At 40.7% G+C, this 17,216-nt stretch overlaps 1 protein-coding gene across 1 annotated transcript in view; it reads left to right on the top strand.

Moving 5' to 3' along the window:
- Positions 1-15,944, top strand: part of vps35 (VPS35 retromer complex component) — a 52,858-nt gene extending 36,914 nt beyond the window's left edge. Inside the window, exons 7-17 of the mRNA XM_032537219.1 lie at positions 1,844-1,927; positions 6,764-6,873; positions 7,179-7,275; positions 7,926-8,074; positions 9,416-9,623; positions 11,328-11,483; positions 12,008-12,130; positions 12,220-12,399; positions 13,010-13,249; positions 13,940-14,083; positions 14,441-15,944. Coding sequence (XP_032393110.1) covers positions 1,844-1,927; positions 6,764-6,873; positions 7,179-7,275; positions 7,926-8,074; positions 9,416-9,623; positions 11,328-11,483; positions 12,008-12,130; positions 12,220-12,399; positions 13,010-13,249; positions 13,940-14,083; positions 14,441-14,620 — 1,671 coding nt within the window. The 3' untranslated portion in view covers positions 14,621-15,944. The remainder of the gene's footprint in view (positions 1-1,843; positions 1,928-6,763; positions 6,874-7,178; positions 7,276-7,925; positions 8,075-9,415; positions 9,624-11,327; positions 11,484-12,007; positions 12,131-12,219; positions 12,400-13,009; positions 13,250-13,939; positions 14,084-14,440) is intronic.
- Positions 15,945-17,216: the final 1,272 nt, after the last annotated feature.

The raw sequence follows: 17,216 nt of genomic DNA, 5'->3' as shown, positions 1-17,216 counted from the left end.
AGAAAGTTGATTGGAGAGGGGAAAAAATATAAAGAAGTGCAGAAAATTATAGGCTGCTCAGACAAAATGATTTCAAATGCCTTGAAATGGCATCCAAAGCCTGAACAACATGGGAAAAAATGGTCAACTATCATTAGAATGGATCAAATGTGGGGATGTTTCTCATACTGTGGTGTTGGGCATATTTATTGCATACCAGGGATCATGGATCAGTTTCAATACATCAAAATACTTTAAGAGGTCATGTTGCCTTCTGCTGAAGAGGAAGTGGGTTTTTCAACAAGACATTGACCCAAAACACACAGTAAGCGAGCAAAGTCTTGATTTCAGATGAACCAGATTGATGTTATGGAGTGGCCAGCCCAATCCCTGGACCTCAATTCCATAGAACACTTGTGGGGTGACATCATAAATGCTTTTTCTGAGGCAAAACCCAGTAATGCAGAGGAATTGTGAAATGCAGTTCAATCAAACTGGGCTGGAATACCTGTCCACAGGGGCCAGAAGTTGGTCAACTCCATGCAACGCAAATGTGAAGCAGTTGAACTGCTGAAGGCTGCTGGGATTTTGTCAATAGAAAGGGCTAGCCATCAATCGTACTACAGGCAACAGACGGTCGTTGTCTTAAGGCACATTTGCGTCGGCACTACCACTTGTTTTCACCACTTGTGACCTGTACAGGTGCGTCTCTTTAACCATAAAATGACCTAAAACTCAATCGCAATTCATTATTTATTTGGCAAATTACGTTTCCATCAGTGTTTATTGCATAAGCCTTATAGTGTTCTAGATGAGACCGAACGTATAAACTTTGAGTCAACATTCATGAAGATGAATCAAATTTTTGTTTCCATGAGGCATTTTTTATTTAATATCACATAATTCGCATAAAAACATGTGGATGGAAAACTGTGCTTCTTCTTTGCTGCATTTCCTACTGACCGTTTAATGAGTGGAAGAGCATGTATTGATGTGCAAGCGAATGTTTAGGGGTCTTCTATGTCCATTTAACTGGACAAGTGTAAATCTGGCTTATCCTGTGCGCCCATCTCCACAATGATTGAGATTTATAAAACGGCATCAGGCTTTCATGCAGCTTTAGAAAACTGACAAAAAAATGTGTATGCATATTTCTGTCTTTATACTCTGTTTTTGTCCTGAATCTACACAGTTTTATGCATCTGGCCCCTGTCAAACTATCATCATAAATGGCAGGTTTTACAGCTGGTTATATACTGGTTTCACTTGATGTTGCCCAATTAGAATCCAGAATCTCAACAAAAAACTAAAACCGTGAGCTTGCGTAGCTTGACATTGCCAAATTTACATTTGGTAATGAAAAATTTGCATTTGACCGCAATAAAATATGAGCTCTCAGATTTTTCTGGTTCCCAGGCAAAGTAAAAACAACTTAACTTTAAATTGCTACGCCATCACAGCTCATCTCTAACATTTTTCTGGCGCTCAGCACTACATCATGTATGGCGTTGCTCTGATTGGTTGTAGGTCTATTCAATTAAGTCCAAAGGCATTTGGGTTTACTCCTGTTGATGGAAATCGCAAATGAGCTGAGAGTTTCCATACTTTTTCTCATATGAAATTTGGTCTGATGAGGTCAGGCTACCGCTGTGATGTCTTTGTTGAGAGCTTTTCAGAATCTTTTTTTTCATCCTTCTTTATGCGTTTGAGTTAATTCTAGAAAGTTGCTGCTTTTCCCTTGTTAGTGTTTTTATTTGCTACATTTAACATGTATCAGCACACATACTGTACAATCATTTAGCTATGTGGGCAGTTTGGCATCTGTCTGGTAATTCTGTTTTCTTCTTGTTTGTTTTTTCCACAGATTGTACTTTCAGGAGTGCTGGAGCAGGTTGTGAACTGCAGAGACTCGTTGGCTCAGGAGTATCTAATGGAGTGCATCATTCAGGTAGACACCTAGGATTCAAGGTTTTATTATTGTCATTATACAATACAGCATTGCACAATGAAATGTTGTCCCATCTATGCTACACACGTATAATCAATAAAAAAAAAAATGTATTCAGTTAATTTCATTGAGACATAGGTTCTCATTTTCAAGAGAGACCTGTTAACAACATAGAACAAACTATATAAAAGGCTTGTTTATAGTAATATTTTTCATATATATATATACACACACACACACACACACACACACACACACACACACACACACACACACACACACACACACAGCGGGGAGAACAAGTATTTGATACACTGCTAATTTTTCCAGGTTTTACTACTTAAAAAGCATGTAGAGGTCTGTAATTTTTATCATAGGTACACTTCAACTGTGAGAGACAGACTCTAAAACAAAAATCCAGAAAATGGATTTTGGCCCACTCCTCCATACAGAGGTTTCAGGGCTGTCGCTGGACAACACGGACTTTCAGCTCCCTCCAAATATTTTCCATTGGGTTCAGGTCTGAAGACTGGCTAGGCCCCTCCAGGACCTTGAGATGCTTCTTACGCAGCCACTCCTTAGTTGCCCTGGCTGTGTATTTTGGGTCTTTGTCATGCTGGAAGGCCCAGCCACGACCAATCTTCAGTGCTCTTACTGAGGGGAGGAGATTGTTGGCCAAGATATCGCAATACATGGCCCCATCTATTAAGGCTGCACGATAATGGCCAAAATGATAATCACGATTATTTTGATCAAAATTTTGATCGCAATTGATCAATCAGTACCTTACAACTAGGGCTGCACGATTATGGCCAAAATGATAATCACGATTATGTTGATCAAAATTTTGATCGCAATTATTCTCACGATTATATGTTGATTTTTAACCAAAACAAATTTTATCGTCACATAGGCTATTTATAACTGCGAGAGGGAGTGTGATGGACAGAGAGACGGCTGATTATTATGAACGGGTCCAGCACGGGTCGAACGGCGGATACACACGACGTCTGTATCGTCACTGCGCTGCATTTTTGTTATCTATGATAATCTGGCCATGGGTCACATCTCTGGCCCAGGTCCAGCAGGTCCGTCTCTCACGCTGTTACTCTACCAACTGAAGTTAGTTGCATTTAATAACTTCTTCTGTGTTTTTCGCCGTGGCGGCCGCGATAGCAGAGTTACCATGGAAACACTGGTACAAATACAGGTTTGCCCCTCATACTTAACAATATACAGCTGTGTTAATAAAAAATTAAAACTGGGGACAAATATCAGAAGTGTGGACCGGCGGCTGCTGTGTGGCTGGGCGCGGAGAGTAAGAGGAGAGAGAGTAGAGGAGAGATCCCACACAGGCACGGCTTTACAGACGAAATGGGTCATGTAACGCAAAATTAAACCATATCCCTATAAACAACATTGTAGTGGATGCGAGGACATTAGCACCGTTGCGTCCTAGAGGAGCTAACAGCTAACAGACGCTACTAGCTAACAGCTAACAGACGCTAGTAGCACTGACTAGCACTGGTCACTGCTGTTGTCTGAAAAACAACAGATGGGACAAAATGTTGCGTTTACTGGTAAACTGGTAAACCTTAAGACCGACGTATAACCGACTGCTATCTGTTGAGTTTTCCTCCCGTTACTCTGTCCTCTGTGACTGTCTACATCTAGAAACTAAGCTGCACGGTGCAGGGAACAACTGACTGGCTCATGATCAGACGGTAATTAACGGAGCAGTAGATGGGCTTTGCAAAAACCCCGGAGCGTTCTATAAAATGAGGCTTTAAAAAAAATAATTGCTCGATCACGCAAATTTGATTGTGGGAAGTCAAAATCGTGATCGCGATTAAAATTTGATTAATTAGCCCTACCATCTATCCTCCCCTCAATACGGCGCAGGCGTCCTGTCCCCTTTGAAGGAAAGAATCCCCAAAGAATGATATTCCACCTCCATGCTTCACGGTTGGGATGGTGTTCTTGGGGTTGTACTCATACTTCTTCTGCCTCCAAACACGGCAAGTGGAGTTTAGACCAAAAAGCTCTATTCTATCCTTCTACCATTCCTCCTCTGGGTCATCCACATGGTCATTGGCAAACACACGCTGACTTGAGCAGGGGGACCTTGCGTGCGCTGCAGGATTTTAATCCATGATGGCGTAGTGTATTACTAATGGTTTTATTTGAGACTGTGGTCCCAGCTCGCTTCAGGTCTTTGACCAGGTCTTGCCGTGTAGTTATGGGCGGATCCCTCACCTTCCTCATGATTATTGATGCCCTCACAAGGTGAAATCTTGCATAGAACCCCAGACCAAGGGAGAATGACCGTCCTCTTGAACTTCTTCCATTTTCTAATAACTGATTAATTGAACAGTTGTTTGCATTCTCACCAAGTTGCTTGCCTATTGTCCTGGAGCCCATCCCAGCCTTGCGCAGGTCTACAATGTTATCCCAGATGTCCTTCCACAGCTCTCTGGTCTTGGCCATTGGGTTAGAGTCTGTTTGATTGTCTGGACAGGTGTCTTTTATACAAGTAACAAGTTCATACAGGTGCAGTTAATACAGGTAATGAGTGAAAAGCAGGAGGGCTTCTTTAAAAAAAAAAAAAAAAAACAGGTCTGTGAGAGACGGAATTCTTACTGGTTAGTAGGTGATGAAATACTTTATTGCATGTCATGCAATAAAATGCAAATTAATTATTTAAAAAGTGTACAATGTGGCTTTCTGAATTTTTGCTTTAGATTCAGTCTCTCACAGTTGAAGTGATCCTATGATAAAAATTACAGACCTCTACATGCTTTGTAAGTAGGAAAACTTTCAAAATTGTCAGTCTGTCAATTGCTTCAATGCATTTAGGGGTGTGGTCCTAGTCAAGACAATCTCCTGAACTCCAAACTGAATGTCAGAATGGGAAAGAAAGGGGATTTAGGCAATTTTGAGCGTGGCATGGTATCTGAGTATTTCGCAATCTGCTGAGTTACTGGGATTTTCATGCACAACCATTTCTAGGGTTTACAAAGAGTGGTGTGAAATGGAAAAACATCCAGTATGCGGCAGTCCTGTTGGCAAAAATGCCTTGTTAATGCTAGAGGTCAAAGGAGAATGGGCCGACTGATTCAAGTTGATAGAAGAGCAACTTTGACTGAAATAACCACTCGTTACAACCGAGGTATGCAGCAAAGCATTTGTGAAGCCACAACACGCACAACCTTGAGGCGGATGGGCTACAAGAGCAGAAGACCCACCGGGTACACTCATCTCCACTACAAATAGGAAAAGAGGCTACAATTGCAAGAGCTCACCAAGATTGGACAGTTGAAGACTGAAAATGTTGCCTGGTCGATGAATCTCGATTTCTGTTGAGACATTCAGATGGCAGAATTTGGCGTAAACAGAATGAGAACATGGATCCATCATGCTGTTACCACTGTGCAGGCTGGTGGTGGTGGTGTAAGGGTGTGGGGGATGTTTTCTTGGCCACTCTTAGGCCCCTTAGTGCCAGTTGGGCATCGTTTAAATGCCACGGCCTACCTGAGCATTGTTTGACCATGTCCATCCCTTTAGGCCACCATGTACCCATCCTGATGGATACTCCAGCAGGATAATGCACCAGTCCACAAAGCTCAATCATTTCAAATTGGTTTCTTGAACATGACAATGAGTTCACTGTACTAAAATGCGCCCCAAAGTCACCAGATCTCAACCCAATAGAGCATCTTGGGATGTGTGGAACGGGAGCTCGTGCCCTGGATGTGCATCCCACCAAATCTCCATCAACTGCAGATGCTATCCTATCACTATGGGCCAACATTTCTAAAGAATGCTTTCAGCACCTTGTTGAATCAAAGCCGCGTAGAATTAAGGCAGTTGTGAAGGTGAAAGGGGTCAAACACAGTATTAGTAAGGTGTTCCTAATAATCCTTTAGGGGTGTGTGTGGGTGGGGGTGGGTGGGTGGAGCAGTAGCTTGTTTTCTCTTAAATGTGCTCTTAAACTTTGACCCTAGAACTTAGAGCAGTAGAACCTGCTAGCCATTGCTAGTGTTAACTGTTAACTGACTTAAAGGAAAGTTAGCAGTTTTCTGTGTAGTGCAGTACATGTAGATTGACACCAGTATGATTGGCACCAGTATCCGGAGGTCCATGTTGTCTGCCGGTAAAACTCCGCTGGATGACTCCCTTCAGCTAGTTTAAAATCAGTGACTTTCTCTCTTTAGCGTATAGCTTAGCGCAGCGTCATTAATGACACTGGCTTGACTGCATCATCCTCCCCACCTCCACCTTCTCGTCCAAAAATGGTCATTTCTGGTTTGTGTATATATACACACATACATACACACACACACACACACTGTATGGAATCATAATACAGGGCCAAATTACCTAACTCAAGGCTTTAATATGGCACTCCACAAACCAACGGGTGACTCCCCTACGTTCAATATTTTTACAGTCTGTGAACACACAGCCCTGGGGGGCTCCGGTGTTCAGCACTAAAGTGAGGGAGGTGTGGCTACCAGTCTGGACTATCTGTGGTCTGGTTTGAGCTAACATAGATGAACGTCATGGGTTACTGAGGTAGTGTGTGCATGGACAGAAGGGGCAGGTGAAAACCCGACTTTTATCTGGCAATTGTTGGATGTATTTAATGCAATTCTGTGGTTCACCAATAAAGTTTACTCTAAATGGTAATAGTATTAATCATTGTGAATAGTAGCAGAAGAGTAGGCTAGGTGTTGCACTGAATCCATGTTGTTGGTTGTGTCCACTGTACCTCCACACACTTGAAGTATAAGTAAAGCCCTACACACTTGAACTAAAATAGTCTCATCTTGTAAGGTTTTTCCAGATGAGTTCCACCTTCAGACCCTGAACCCTTTCCTACGTTCCTGTGCTGAGCTCCATCAACATGTCAATGTCAAGAACATCATCATTGCTCTCATTGACAGGTACAATTTGATTCACTGAAGATTAACAAAACTAATGGAATTCGAATTTGCCCCAGGATACGTGATAGTGATTTTTACGGGATAGAATAACTAGCCTTCCTCTGAAAAGGAAAATTACACTATAATATGGGACCAGGATCAATAGGATAGTATACTAAAGAGACTATGTGTAATAACCAACTCAAAAAATGAGATCTAGTGTATGGTTACTCTTTAAAGAAGAATTAAATAGTGTTCCTTGTTTGTAACCTAAATAGTGGAAATGTACTTGAATTTTCTCTGCTAATTTTTGTTTTGTTTTTCAGACTTGCTCTGTTTGCTCATCGAGAAGATGGCCCTGGCATTCCATCTGAGATCAAACTGTTTGACATCTTCTCTCAACAAGTGGCCACTGTTATTCAAGTAGGTTATATTCTGTAAGACAAAAAAACATGCATCTGAAAAAAACATCTGGACACGCTTGATGATTTAAAGCTTTAGTGTGTAACTTTTTGATTGTAAAGGAGAATTCCAGTCGATTACAACATGTAGCTCTGTTTGTATATTTGGAGTGCTGTCATTGGAGGGAAAAACTAAAACAATCGGTACTGCCTACACCGTGTTACCGTGTTATCCTAAGCTAAAGCTAAATCAGCTCTACAACTCTCTGTATTTCTGAAAATGGAAATGTTCAGAAGAGTGTCTTCTGAAACAACTAATTAATCAAGAAAATAATTAAGATGTTGCAGACCTACAAAAAGTAAATCAGTAATAAACTTTAAAATATTGTTGAGTCCATTTTAAGGTGTAGAGGAGATTGCATAAGATTCATGTCAGAACAACCTAAAGTTTTTTATACCCTTTCTGATGTAGGTCAGATAAAAGAAATCCTCAGAAAATAAGATGAATCATCCAATCATTGGTCTACTATTCAACTTTTATTCATGTTACTTAAAGTATGATGATTAGGCAAAACTGTCTTACTAAGCTATCCTTCTCCAAGCTATGATGAAAAATTTCAAACTGTTGGACTGACAATGCTAACCGTTTTCATTCTATGATTCCTCCTCCAGTCTCGCCAGGACATGCCATCAGAGGACGTGGTCTCTTTGCAGGTCTCTCTCATCAACTTGGCCATTAAATGCTACCCTGACCGTGTGGACTATGTAGATAAGGTCCTGGAGAGCACTGTGGAGATATTCAACAAGCTCAACTTGGAACAGTAAGTCCCCAAAGTCCTGACACACTGAGATATAAGAATACAATGATTATCCCGGTAAAAAAAAAAAAAACTTGTATGCTCACAGTAAAAAGAATCTATAAACAAAAATGTGGTAAAAAGAAGGAATGAAATAGAGCGGTTCCTCATTTAGCCCAGTTAACACCGAAGACTCTCGCTGAGAAGTGTTGAAACTTGCAACTACTTACAACTCGCTGGTTTGCAGCATTCTAAAAGTTGCTTTACCTTAGCTTTTTGTAGCTCAGTATATATTTTTTGCATCTAAATATGAATGTGGATAACGTCGGTGAAATTCTACTGATGAATTTGTGAAAATGCTTTGTATTTTTCTTATTCATGGCTTTACATAAAGACTTCTCTTGGTGTTGAAAGAGGTGACATCTCTTACGTTCTAAAACCAACACAAGAGACTCAACCAGCTGAGTTGCAGCCACACCATCAGTTGTTTCAAGTCAAGCTGAAACTTTTCTTTTTTGCAATGTTCTCAAATCTTTTCGTCACATAGCAAATATTTGGTCTGAACTGATCTTTACGGTGTGGACCTGTTTCAAACAGTGAAAGAAAGATTTTGTAGGGTTTTCCGTATTTTAAAATTGGGCATGTACATATTTGGGGTTAGGAAAATTCTCTCTATGGTACCAACTTGATTCATTAACCTTAATATCTTCTTGCTTTCTCCTGTCTCAAAACACAACAAAACGGTTAAAATAGGAAGGTCACCAATATGCAGAGCAAAAATAGAGGGATTTAATCATTTTGGTTATTTCAGCTCTTCTGCTGTAAAAAAAAAGAGATATATTTTGAATTGAATATATTAAATGGAACCGTAGACGCCTGCGTGAAATGACCAAATTAAAGCAGGTTTTGAGCAGGTTAAAACCGTTAAAAGTCAAGACTGTGTTCTTAGAGGAAAAACACTTAACTAACAAGACAATTAACATAAAATGAAGGTGGCCAGGCCAAGGTCTATCATCTTTGTACTCTTTCAACTCTGTAGGTGTGGTTATGTTAATAGTTAAATCTATTTCACTGCAGATTGATGATGTAACTGAGGATCCCAATGGTAGATTCTTAATCATACAGGGCCCCATTCTGTCTACACATCTTAATTAATTAAATGTACTATTTGGACCAACAACAAAAAAGAAGAGTGAGAGTGGGAGTCTTTGCGTGACAGTGATCAGAAAGCTGGATACTGTCATGGACATGTTTTTATGACAGACAGGATAGAATGGGGGTAATGATTAAATGCACTCGTTGCCTCGCTGGCTTTCACAGTTATGTGTCACACTTTTACCCGTTCCGTTCTTTCCCCTCCCCTAGCATAGCGACCAGCAGCGCCGTGTCAAAGGAACTAACCAGACTGTTGAAGATCCCAGTGGATACCTACAACAACATCCTGACTGTGCTGCAACTCAAGCACTTCCCACCACTCTTTGAGTACTTTGACTACGAGTCACGCAAGAGCATGAGTTGCTATGTGCTGAGCAACACACTGGACTACAACACCACCATTCTGGAACAGGAACAGGTTGGATTCCTCCCTACCACTAAAGCACAAGGACATTAATTGTTGAGGATAGGCAGTCAGACATGCTACACACCCACACGGCACCCTGACCTCCCGCACCACTTGCTGGCACTGAACATTAGCAGTGGATGTCAACTGCCACTACACCATTGTCCAAAATTAACTGAATTTCGAGGAGTACTGGATTGTTTGTTTTGATTGTTAGTAAAGATCTTTATGGTAGTCCCACGATTGATGAAACCATTTTTGAAGTAGCATCAGATTTTATATTTAGATAGCACCCCTGACAACACTACATATTGTACATGATCAGGCTGTTTCCTGCTTTTATTTGACCCCCCATAGAAACTATTACACTTCCCTGTGTGTTGTAAAACAACCGTAGCACGTAATCATGGAACTGAAGTTACATCTAGGCAACTTCTGTTTTGCGTCGCCTCATGACTAAATTGGATGCTACTGCCAATCTATGTTTACATAGCGGCTGTGGCTCAGTGGTAGAGCGGTTGCCTGCCAATCGGAAGGTTGGTGGTTCGATCCCCGCCCCTGCAGTCATTGTCGAAGTGTCCTTGGGCAAGACACTGAACCCCGAGTTGCCCCCGGTGCTGCGCATCGGAGTGTGTATGTGTGTGAATGTTTATCTGATGAGCAGGTGGCACCTTGTACGGCAGCCCCTGCCACAGTGTATGAATGTGTGTGAATGGTGAATGTTCCCTGTAGATGTAAAAGCGCTTTGAGCAGTTGTTAAGACTGGAAAAGCGCTATATAAATACAGCACATTTACATTTACATTTACATTCTAGCAGTTCACAGAAGGGGTGCATTGGAGATGGTTTTGCTAGATATCTTTCCCTGAAAAGAAAAGATGACTGAATATTAATTTTCTCTAAAGTTATCTTCACTATCAACAATCTCTACTATTATAATTTTTAGGAGGAAACTCAAGCTCACCAACCACAGTACTTGCGATTGCCATGGCGCTGTGTAGTTGCATTTTTTCAAAGGGCACATGTCAGCTCTGGTAGCGTTTGGTATAACTTTGGCAGCCTTAATAAATGGGTCTCTTGCTATGATGCAACCCCTACGTGTACAACGAAAAATTAAGCTTTAGTAAGGCTGGCTACACACTGGATATGTTGCGCGAGCATGTCAGCTGAGTGGCTTGTCCGTTTTTATTTTGGCTCCCATGTTAACAGGTTAGAGCTTACACACTGCCAGCGTGACATCCAAGTCTCATTGGAAAACGTGTGCATGCTAGAAATAGAACAAACGCCTATTTTTCACGCAACACGCGAGCGTGTTGGAAGCGTTTCCAGGCAAAGTGGAATAGGAAAAGATGTTTTGTCATTTTAACACAAATACATATTAATAAATGACATGTTGATGTTTGAAAGTCAATAGGTTTGACATTAATGCAGATATAAATGTACGGAATGGAAATTTAACAATATATACAATTTCAATATATATTCAAATTTAGATTATTCATTGACAGCCCTAGAGTGCAAGGCATCAGAAATCCGTACATATAACAAGACTGCATTACTCAGGGTTGAATGTGTGGCCTTCTCTCTTTCTTTCTTTTTTTTAATATCTGTCTCTGACCCATGACCTCATCAGCATAGGTCACCAGCCAAAAGCAGGAACGGAATTTAGAAAAGTACCTAGAATCAAAACTCCTTACTCCTTCTCTGGTTTTTCTAGGTGGACGCCATCTTGAGCTTGGTGTCCACACTGATACAGGACCAGCCAGACCAACCAGCTGATGACCCTGACCCTGAGGACTTTGCTGAGGAGCAGAGCCTTGTGGGTCGTTTCATCCATCTGCTCCATTCCGAAGATCCGGATCAACAGTATCTTGTGGGTCCTTTCCTCAACATTAAAAGAGCAAGCCAGTGAATGAACTAGATGTATACATACTAAACTGCTATGTCTGTACTACAGTATATCACTGCTGACTATTTTGGAAATCATCCTGTTGTGTTTTTTTCCCCACCTTGCTAATTGAGACTTAAAGCTTTAGGTTGCAACTTTTTGCGCAGTCATAGTCATGAAAGGCTTGGAACATGTAGATGCGCCGAACGTTTTGTTGTCATTACTTATTATTCCTCATGGGGAGACAGAAACTACGCACTATAGCTTTAATGCGCACTTTGATGGATTACACACCATTTATTGATTTATACACCACAAGGAGATCACTTCAAACCAGTGGCTGCCTTGAAAGTATGGAAATGCTTTTAAAAATCTGTAACTCTATGGCATGCTTTGGTTTTAAAACTGTTATGTGTTTCATGTCATTCTATAACTTTCTCTGTTGGGGTTGGTAAGCCACAATGTCTTTGCTGTTGTTCATTAACGTTAACACTCTGGTTTGTGGTCAGATTCTGAACACAGCCCGAAAACACTTTGGTGCTGGTGGGAACCTAAGGATTCGCTACACACTTCCTCCTCTGGTGTTTGCTGCCTACCAGCTGGCCTTCAGATACAAGGAGAACTCCTCATTGGTGTGCAACATCCCTTTCACTACATCTCACATGCTGAATTTCTAGTTTTGTCTATCCTATTAAAGTATTCCTAATGTGTCTCCCATCAGGATGACAAGTGGGAAAAGAAGTGTCAGAAGATCTTTTCCTTCGCCCACCAGACCATTAGTGCACTTATCAAGGCGGAGCTTGCCGAGCTGCCTCTTCGACTCTTCCTCCAGGGTGCGCTAGCTGCAGGGGAGATTGGTTTTGAGAACCACGAGACTGTTGCTTATGAGTTCATGTCACAGGTAAAAAATTTAAATAAACAGTCACCTTTAAATCTCTTGAGCATTCAGCCTCACACAGTGTATTCACAGGCTACATAGTGAAAGCAGCTCATCTTTTGTCCTGGATAAAACAACCAAAGCAGGTCTGAAAGTGACCCGAGTTGAGTTAAACGCTCAGCCAGTCAGTAGAACTCCAGTTACATAAAGAAAGATGACATATGATAACTGGAAATATTTATATTCTATCCTGTTTTGTGTTTAAGGAATTATTGTTAACACTTAAACATGGACCTTTAATTTAAATATTCTGTGGGATTATTATTATTTATTTATTTTTTTACAGCAAAATTTAATTTAGGATGTTAGTTCATAGAAAAGAAGCACAGCAACTTGAGTGCCTTAGTTTTGACTATCTGAGACCCCAAAACTGTTTTACAAATTCCACAGTCAGTTGTGCTGATTTCTTTCATTGATTGTTTCACTTTGATTCTCAAATATTGCAACAACCAAACCTCTGGCTCTCTCCTTTTCACATCTTTGTCACGTCTCATTCCTTTTCCTCTCCCTCGTTGCCTACCAATGCCACCTTTTGCAATTCTTCTCTTGCTTCTCAATACATCTCCCTCACCAGGCCTTCTCTCTGTACGAAGATGAGATTAGTGACTCTAAAGCCCAGTTGTCAGCCATCACACTGATCATTGGTACCTTTGAGCGAATGCGATGTTTCAGCGAGGAAAACCATGAGCCGCTGAGGACTCAGTGTGCACTGGCTGCCTCCAAACTGCTGAAGAAGCCTGACCAGTGCCGAGCCGTCAGTATCTGCGCCCATCTCTTTTGGTCAGGTCGCAGCACTGAAAAAAATGGTGAAGAGGTGTGTTGGAATTGTTTTTATAACAAATGCTATTTCAACACTTATAAGCTGAAAAAAATCTTTTATACCTGCAAAGGGAACTAAAATGTGCTGTGCTGTCACTAGATCCCACCAGTATACTCACTGTGAGTAAAGCTTTGTTGATGGTAATAATGGCACCAACACAATCGGGATGGGACCTGCAGTCAGTCAAGGAGTAAACAGTTATACTAAAATGGGGACGATAAATGACACTGTAAAAGTGTTCAGTTGTCCATCTTAAGCACGCAGTAGCATTTACTTTGGACATTAGATGCATTTAGCCTGTGTTAACGTGTCACATTTATATTATGTTTATTTTTTGGGCAGTTTTGTCTTTATTAGATAGACATTAGACAGGAAATGGGAGGAGGAAGCTAGTGGATGACATGTAACAAAGGTCCCTGAGTAGGTTTGAACCGGGGATGTAACATAACATGGTTACTTACTTAACCCCGGTTCTACCAGGACACCTCAAAATATTCTAATGAAAAATGCAGACAATTGGTACAGAAGTATTTCTGTCTTTTTAGATTTTTGATCAATTATCCTTCAATAATATACTATATACTATTTTACTTTGAGTTTGCTAGATCATTGTTCCGACACATTTTGATTCACTTGATCAGTTTCCACTGCTGTCATTGCTAAGTACTGATGTTGCATTATTAGATCCGCGATGGTAAGCGGGTGATGGAGTGTCTAAAGAAAGCCCTGAAGATTGCCAACCAGTGTATGGACCCATCGCTGCAAGTCCAGCTTTTCATTGAAATCCTCAACAGATACATCTGCTTCTATGAGAGAGAAAACGATGCGGTAGGACACCACAAATGTCAACATGGTTAAGACACCTGTTCCAATGTTCCAAGCTGTGTTGTTAGCAACTGTCAGGTTTAAATGCCGTTAAGTACCCAGGTTAAGGTTGTTTCTCTGCAGTAACTTGGTTTGAGAAATGTCAGGTAAACAAGAACCTGATTTGTTTTCAGTTTTGTCATTCTGATGGCTTTAAATGAGCACTGTGCACATAAGTCCTCCAACATCTTTGCTTTTAACCTTCAAAACAAAAAGACATGAGTCACTTCCAATGGATGTGAATGCAGTCCATAAAAACTATGTATATATTACACTACAAACAGGAACTCTTACACTGTCCCTCATTCTCCACCTGTCCAGGTGACTGTCCAGGTATTAAACCAGCTCATTCAGAAGATCAGAGAAGACCTTCCCAACCTGGAGGCGAGTGAGGAAACTGAGCAGATCAACAAACACTTCCACAACACACTGGAGCATCTTCGCCTGCAGAGGGAGTCCCCCGAGTCTGAGGGCCCCGCCTATGAGGGCCTGGTCCTTTAAAACTCACGCAGGTTGGAAGGATTTGAAGTCCATCCATAGATGTTTCACTATATTATAAATTTACGACAGCGCACACACTCACAATAACTCACAAAATGCCATCCTATAGGCTGGGAATACAAATAAATATCAAGTAGAGCTAAAGTACTCACTTCTTCATTTTATTATTCATTTTTCTGCTTCATTTCCTCTTCACCGTCCCTTACTAGCAGAACGGTTTTCTGCAACAGGTAGGAAATGTTACATTTTGAGAAGCAGTGTGCCAGCAACACTGCACTAAGCTTAACGTGCACTTGTAGCAAGTTGTAGGCACCATTCCTTTTATGAATTTCTGCTTTGTAATTTGTCTTTAACCTGTATCATTTGATTGTCGATAGTAGATTTACTAGCTGTTGTAGGTGTACCTGCTGAGTCATCAACCCTTCACTTGTTCACATCTTTCCATATCGAGAAGTGAATGTATTGGCGTGAGTGTATAACGGCTACAGGATCTAGTATTGGTGTATTGCATACAAATAACCCCTGAATAACTCTGCTGTTCCTTAGGATGGTTTTGTAGCCATTTTTAAACTGGTCGGACCAACCAAACTGAAGACCATCTAAATGGAAGCATGTGCCAACTATGGCCCCACAGGAACAGTGCAAACCATGTTGTTTCCATTAAAAACTGATGTTTTTGAACAGCGCGTCTTTATCATCTGGTCGGTCAATTAAATTGTGCAGCATTTTGCATGATCCAGTTCTGCTGTCCCAGCTGGGAAGAAATACAATTAACCTTACAAATCTAGGGGTTCATAGGTTGGTAAAATTGTCATATTTTTACAAGATCCTCTCATGCTTAAGCAGTGCTTCTTCTTAATATCAACTCTATGGACTCCATATTTCTTGTATTACTGATTTTTGTCCAGAACTGGAGCATGTGTTTGCATGCTTTAGTGTGCTTGTACTACAAGGCCTGGTTTTCAGTTTACTCTACATGGATCGCACCAATTACAATGTCATAACTATTTCCAAATTTTGTTGATCAATTAAATTTTGTTGCTTGGCAACACTGTTGTTTGGGGTTAGTCTCCTGTGGGGGGTGCAGAGATTCCTCAGGATTGTCTGCAAGTTGACAAGTTCCCATACTGAGAACCTACTGATGTGTGCTGCAGCTTCTGAGAGTGTCTGCTGATTTCTCTTTCTTAGCTATTGTTGATTTGTTGGAGAGGGAATTGACCATGTTCTCTCCCCTTTTTAAATCTGTGTGGAAACCCTCTTGTAAATCAGATACAGAAAAAAGCAATTCTCATTGTCATTTGCTGAAATAAAATAATTAACAATACATATTTGCATTGTTTTTACACACAGCATATGAATAAAGTACAATTGTATTTTATATTACAGTAAGTGACCATAAGTGTTCTAACAATCTGTGTTAACATGTGTTAGTCTTCATGGTTTTTTTTCCTGAAAAAGCCAAAGCAATTTATGATTATTAAAAGCAAATAAAAGGCCTATCATTTAAATGTTTAACTTTTCATCCAGTTTCATGTTGGGTCATGTGTACCAAATTCAATAGCTATACTTTCACATCTCATTGTTTGGAGGGTTGCAGGGCGGTTGGATGGATCCTAGCTGACATTGGGGGAGAGGTTGGACAGTCATAACGGGCATTTACGGCATAACGTGAAATAATTAAATCTATGAAATTTCTCATTACAAACGATAACAGAAGATGGAAATCATATCAAAAACGTTTTAGCAATCTATGATTGTTTGATTGCTAACGTTAGATCAAAACGCCATTCAACTGACAGCCTTTGTTGTGTTTGATGCAAAATTGTAGCCAGCAGTGAATGAACTACGTTAAGTAGGTCAATTTTTACTGTATTAACATTACACAAGTCTCTTGTCTTGCAAAGAGACACATGCGCAACTCAAATCGGCACTTTATTTGCATCGGGGAGTGACAAACTGGATGAAGACCAGTCTATTAGAAGCTGTTTTCATAGTTGGCAAGTCCGCTTATTATAAGCGACTTTGGGCTTGTTTTTTTGTAAAGTCGCTTACAAATATTGGTAGTTGCGGGTTGCGTTTTTTTTGGGCTTGTTGCTAAAGTGTAGTTGCTTATTTGGGCTTGTTCCCAGCTCCATAAGCAGTTATTTAAACGTAGGAGTTTGTCTTGCCTGTTACCTTTATCCCTCCCCTTTCCCCATACACACAGGAGACGGCGAGTTTTTTCGTACTTCTAATTGGCTCTGGCCCAGATGGCAATGAGTAGGCTACCAGCCAATCAGAAGCAGAGCAGGGCAATCTGTTTTTTTCTGGTTAGAAAATGAAAATAAAATGAAATGAAAATACGCGTGAGTCTCGAGTCTCGCGACCAATGAAGACGAAATGAGATTTTATTTTAGCCTCTTCTCTCTAAGTGAAGCTCCCTGTGGTGCAATTTTGATGTTAGCAAGCCATTACCCCACTAACACAGAATGTTTAGGGAACGTTAGCTTTTGGTTCTCTAAAGGTTAGTTTGAACTAAACCAAAAACTAACGTTCCGTCAGCGTTCATTGTTGTTGACTGCCATTCATTTTGTCGTCACTTTGACAGCGAATAACT

Source organism: Etheostoma spectabile, chromosome 15 (genome assembly GCF_008692095.1).
Source record: "Etheostoma spectabile isolate EspeVRDwgs_2016 chromosome 15, UIUC_Espe_1.0, whole genome shotgun sequence".
Lineage (NCBI taxonomy): Eukaryota > Metazoa > Chordata > Actinopteri > Perciformes > Percidae > Etheostoma > Etheostoma spectabile.
This window is presented reverse-complemented; position numbering and strand designations above follow the sequence as displayed.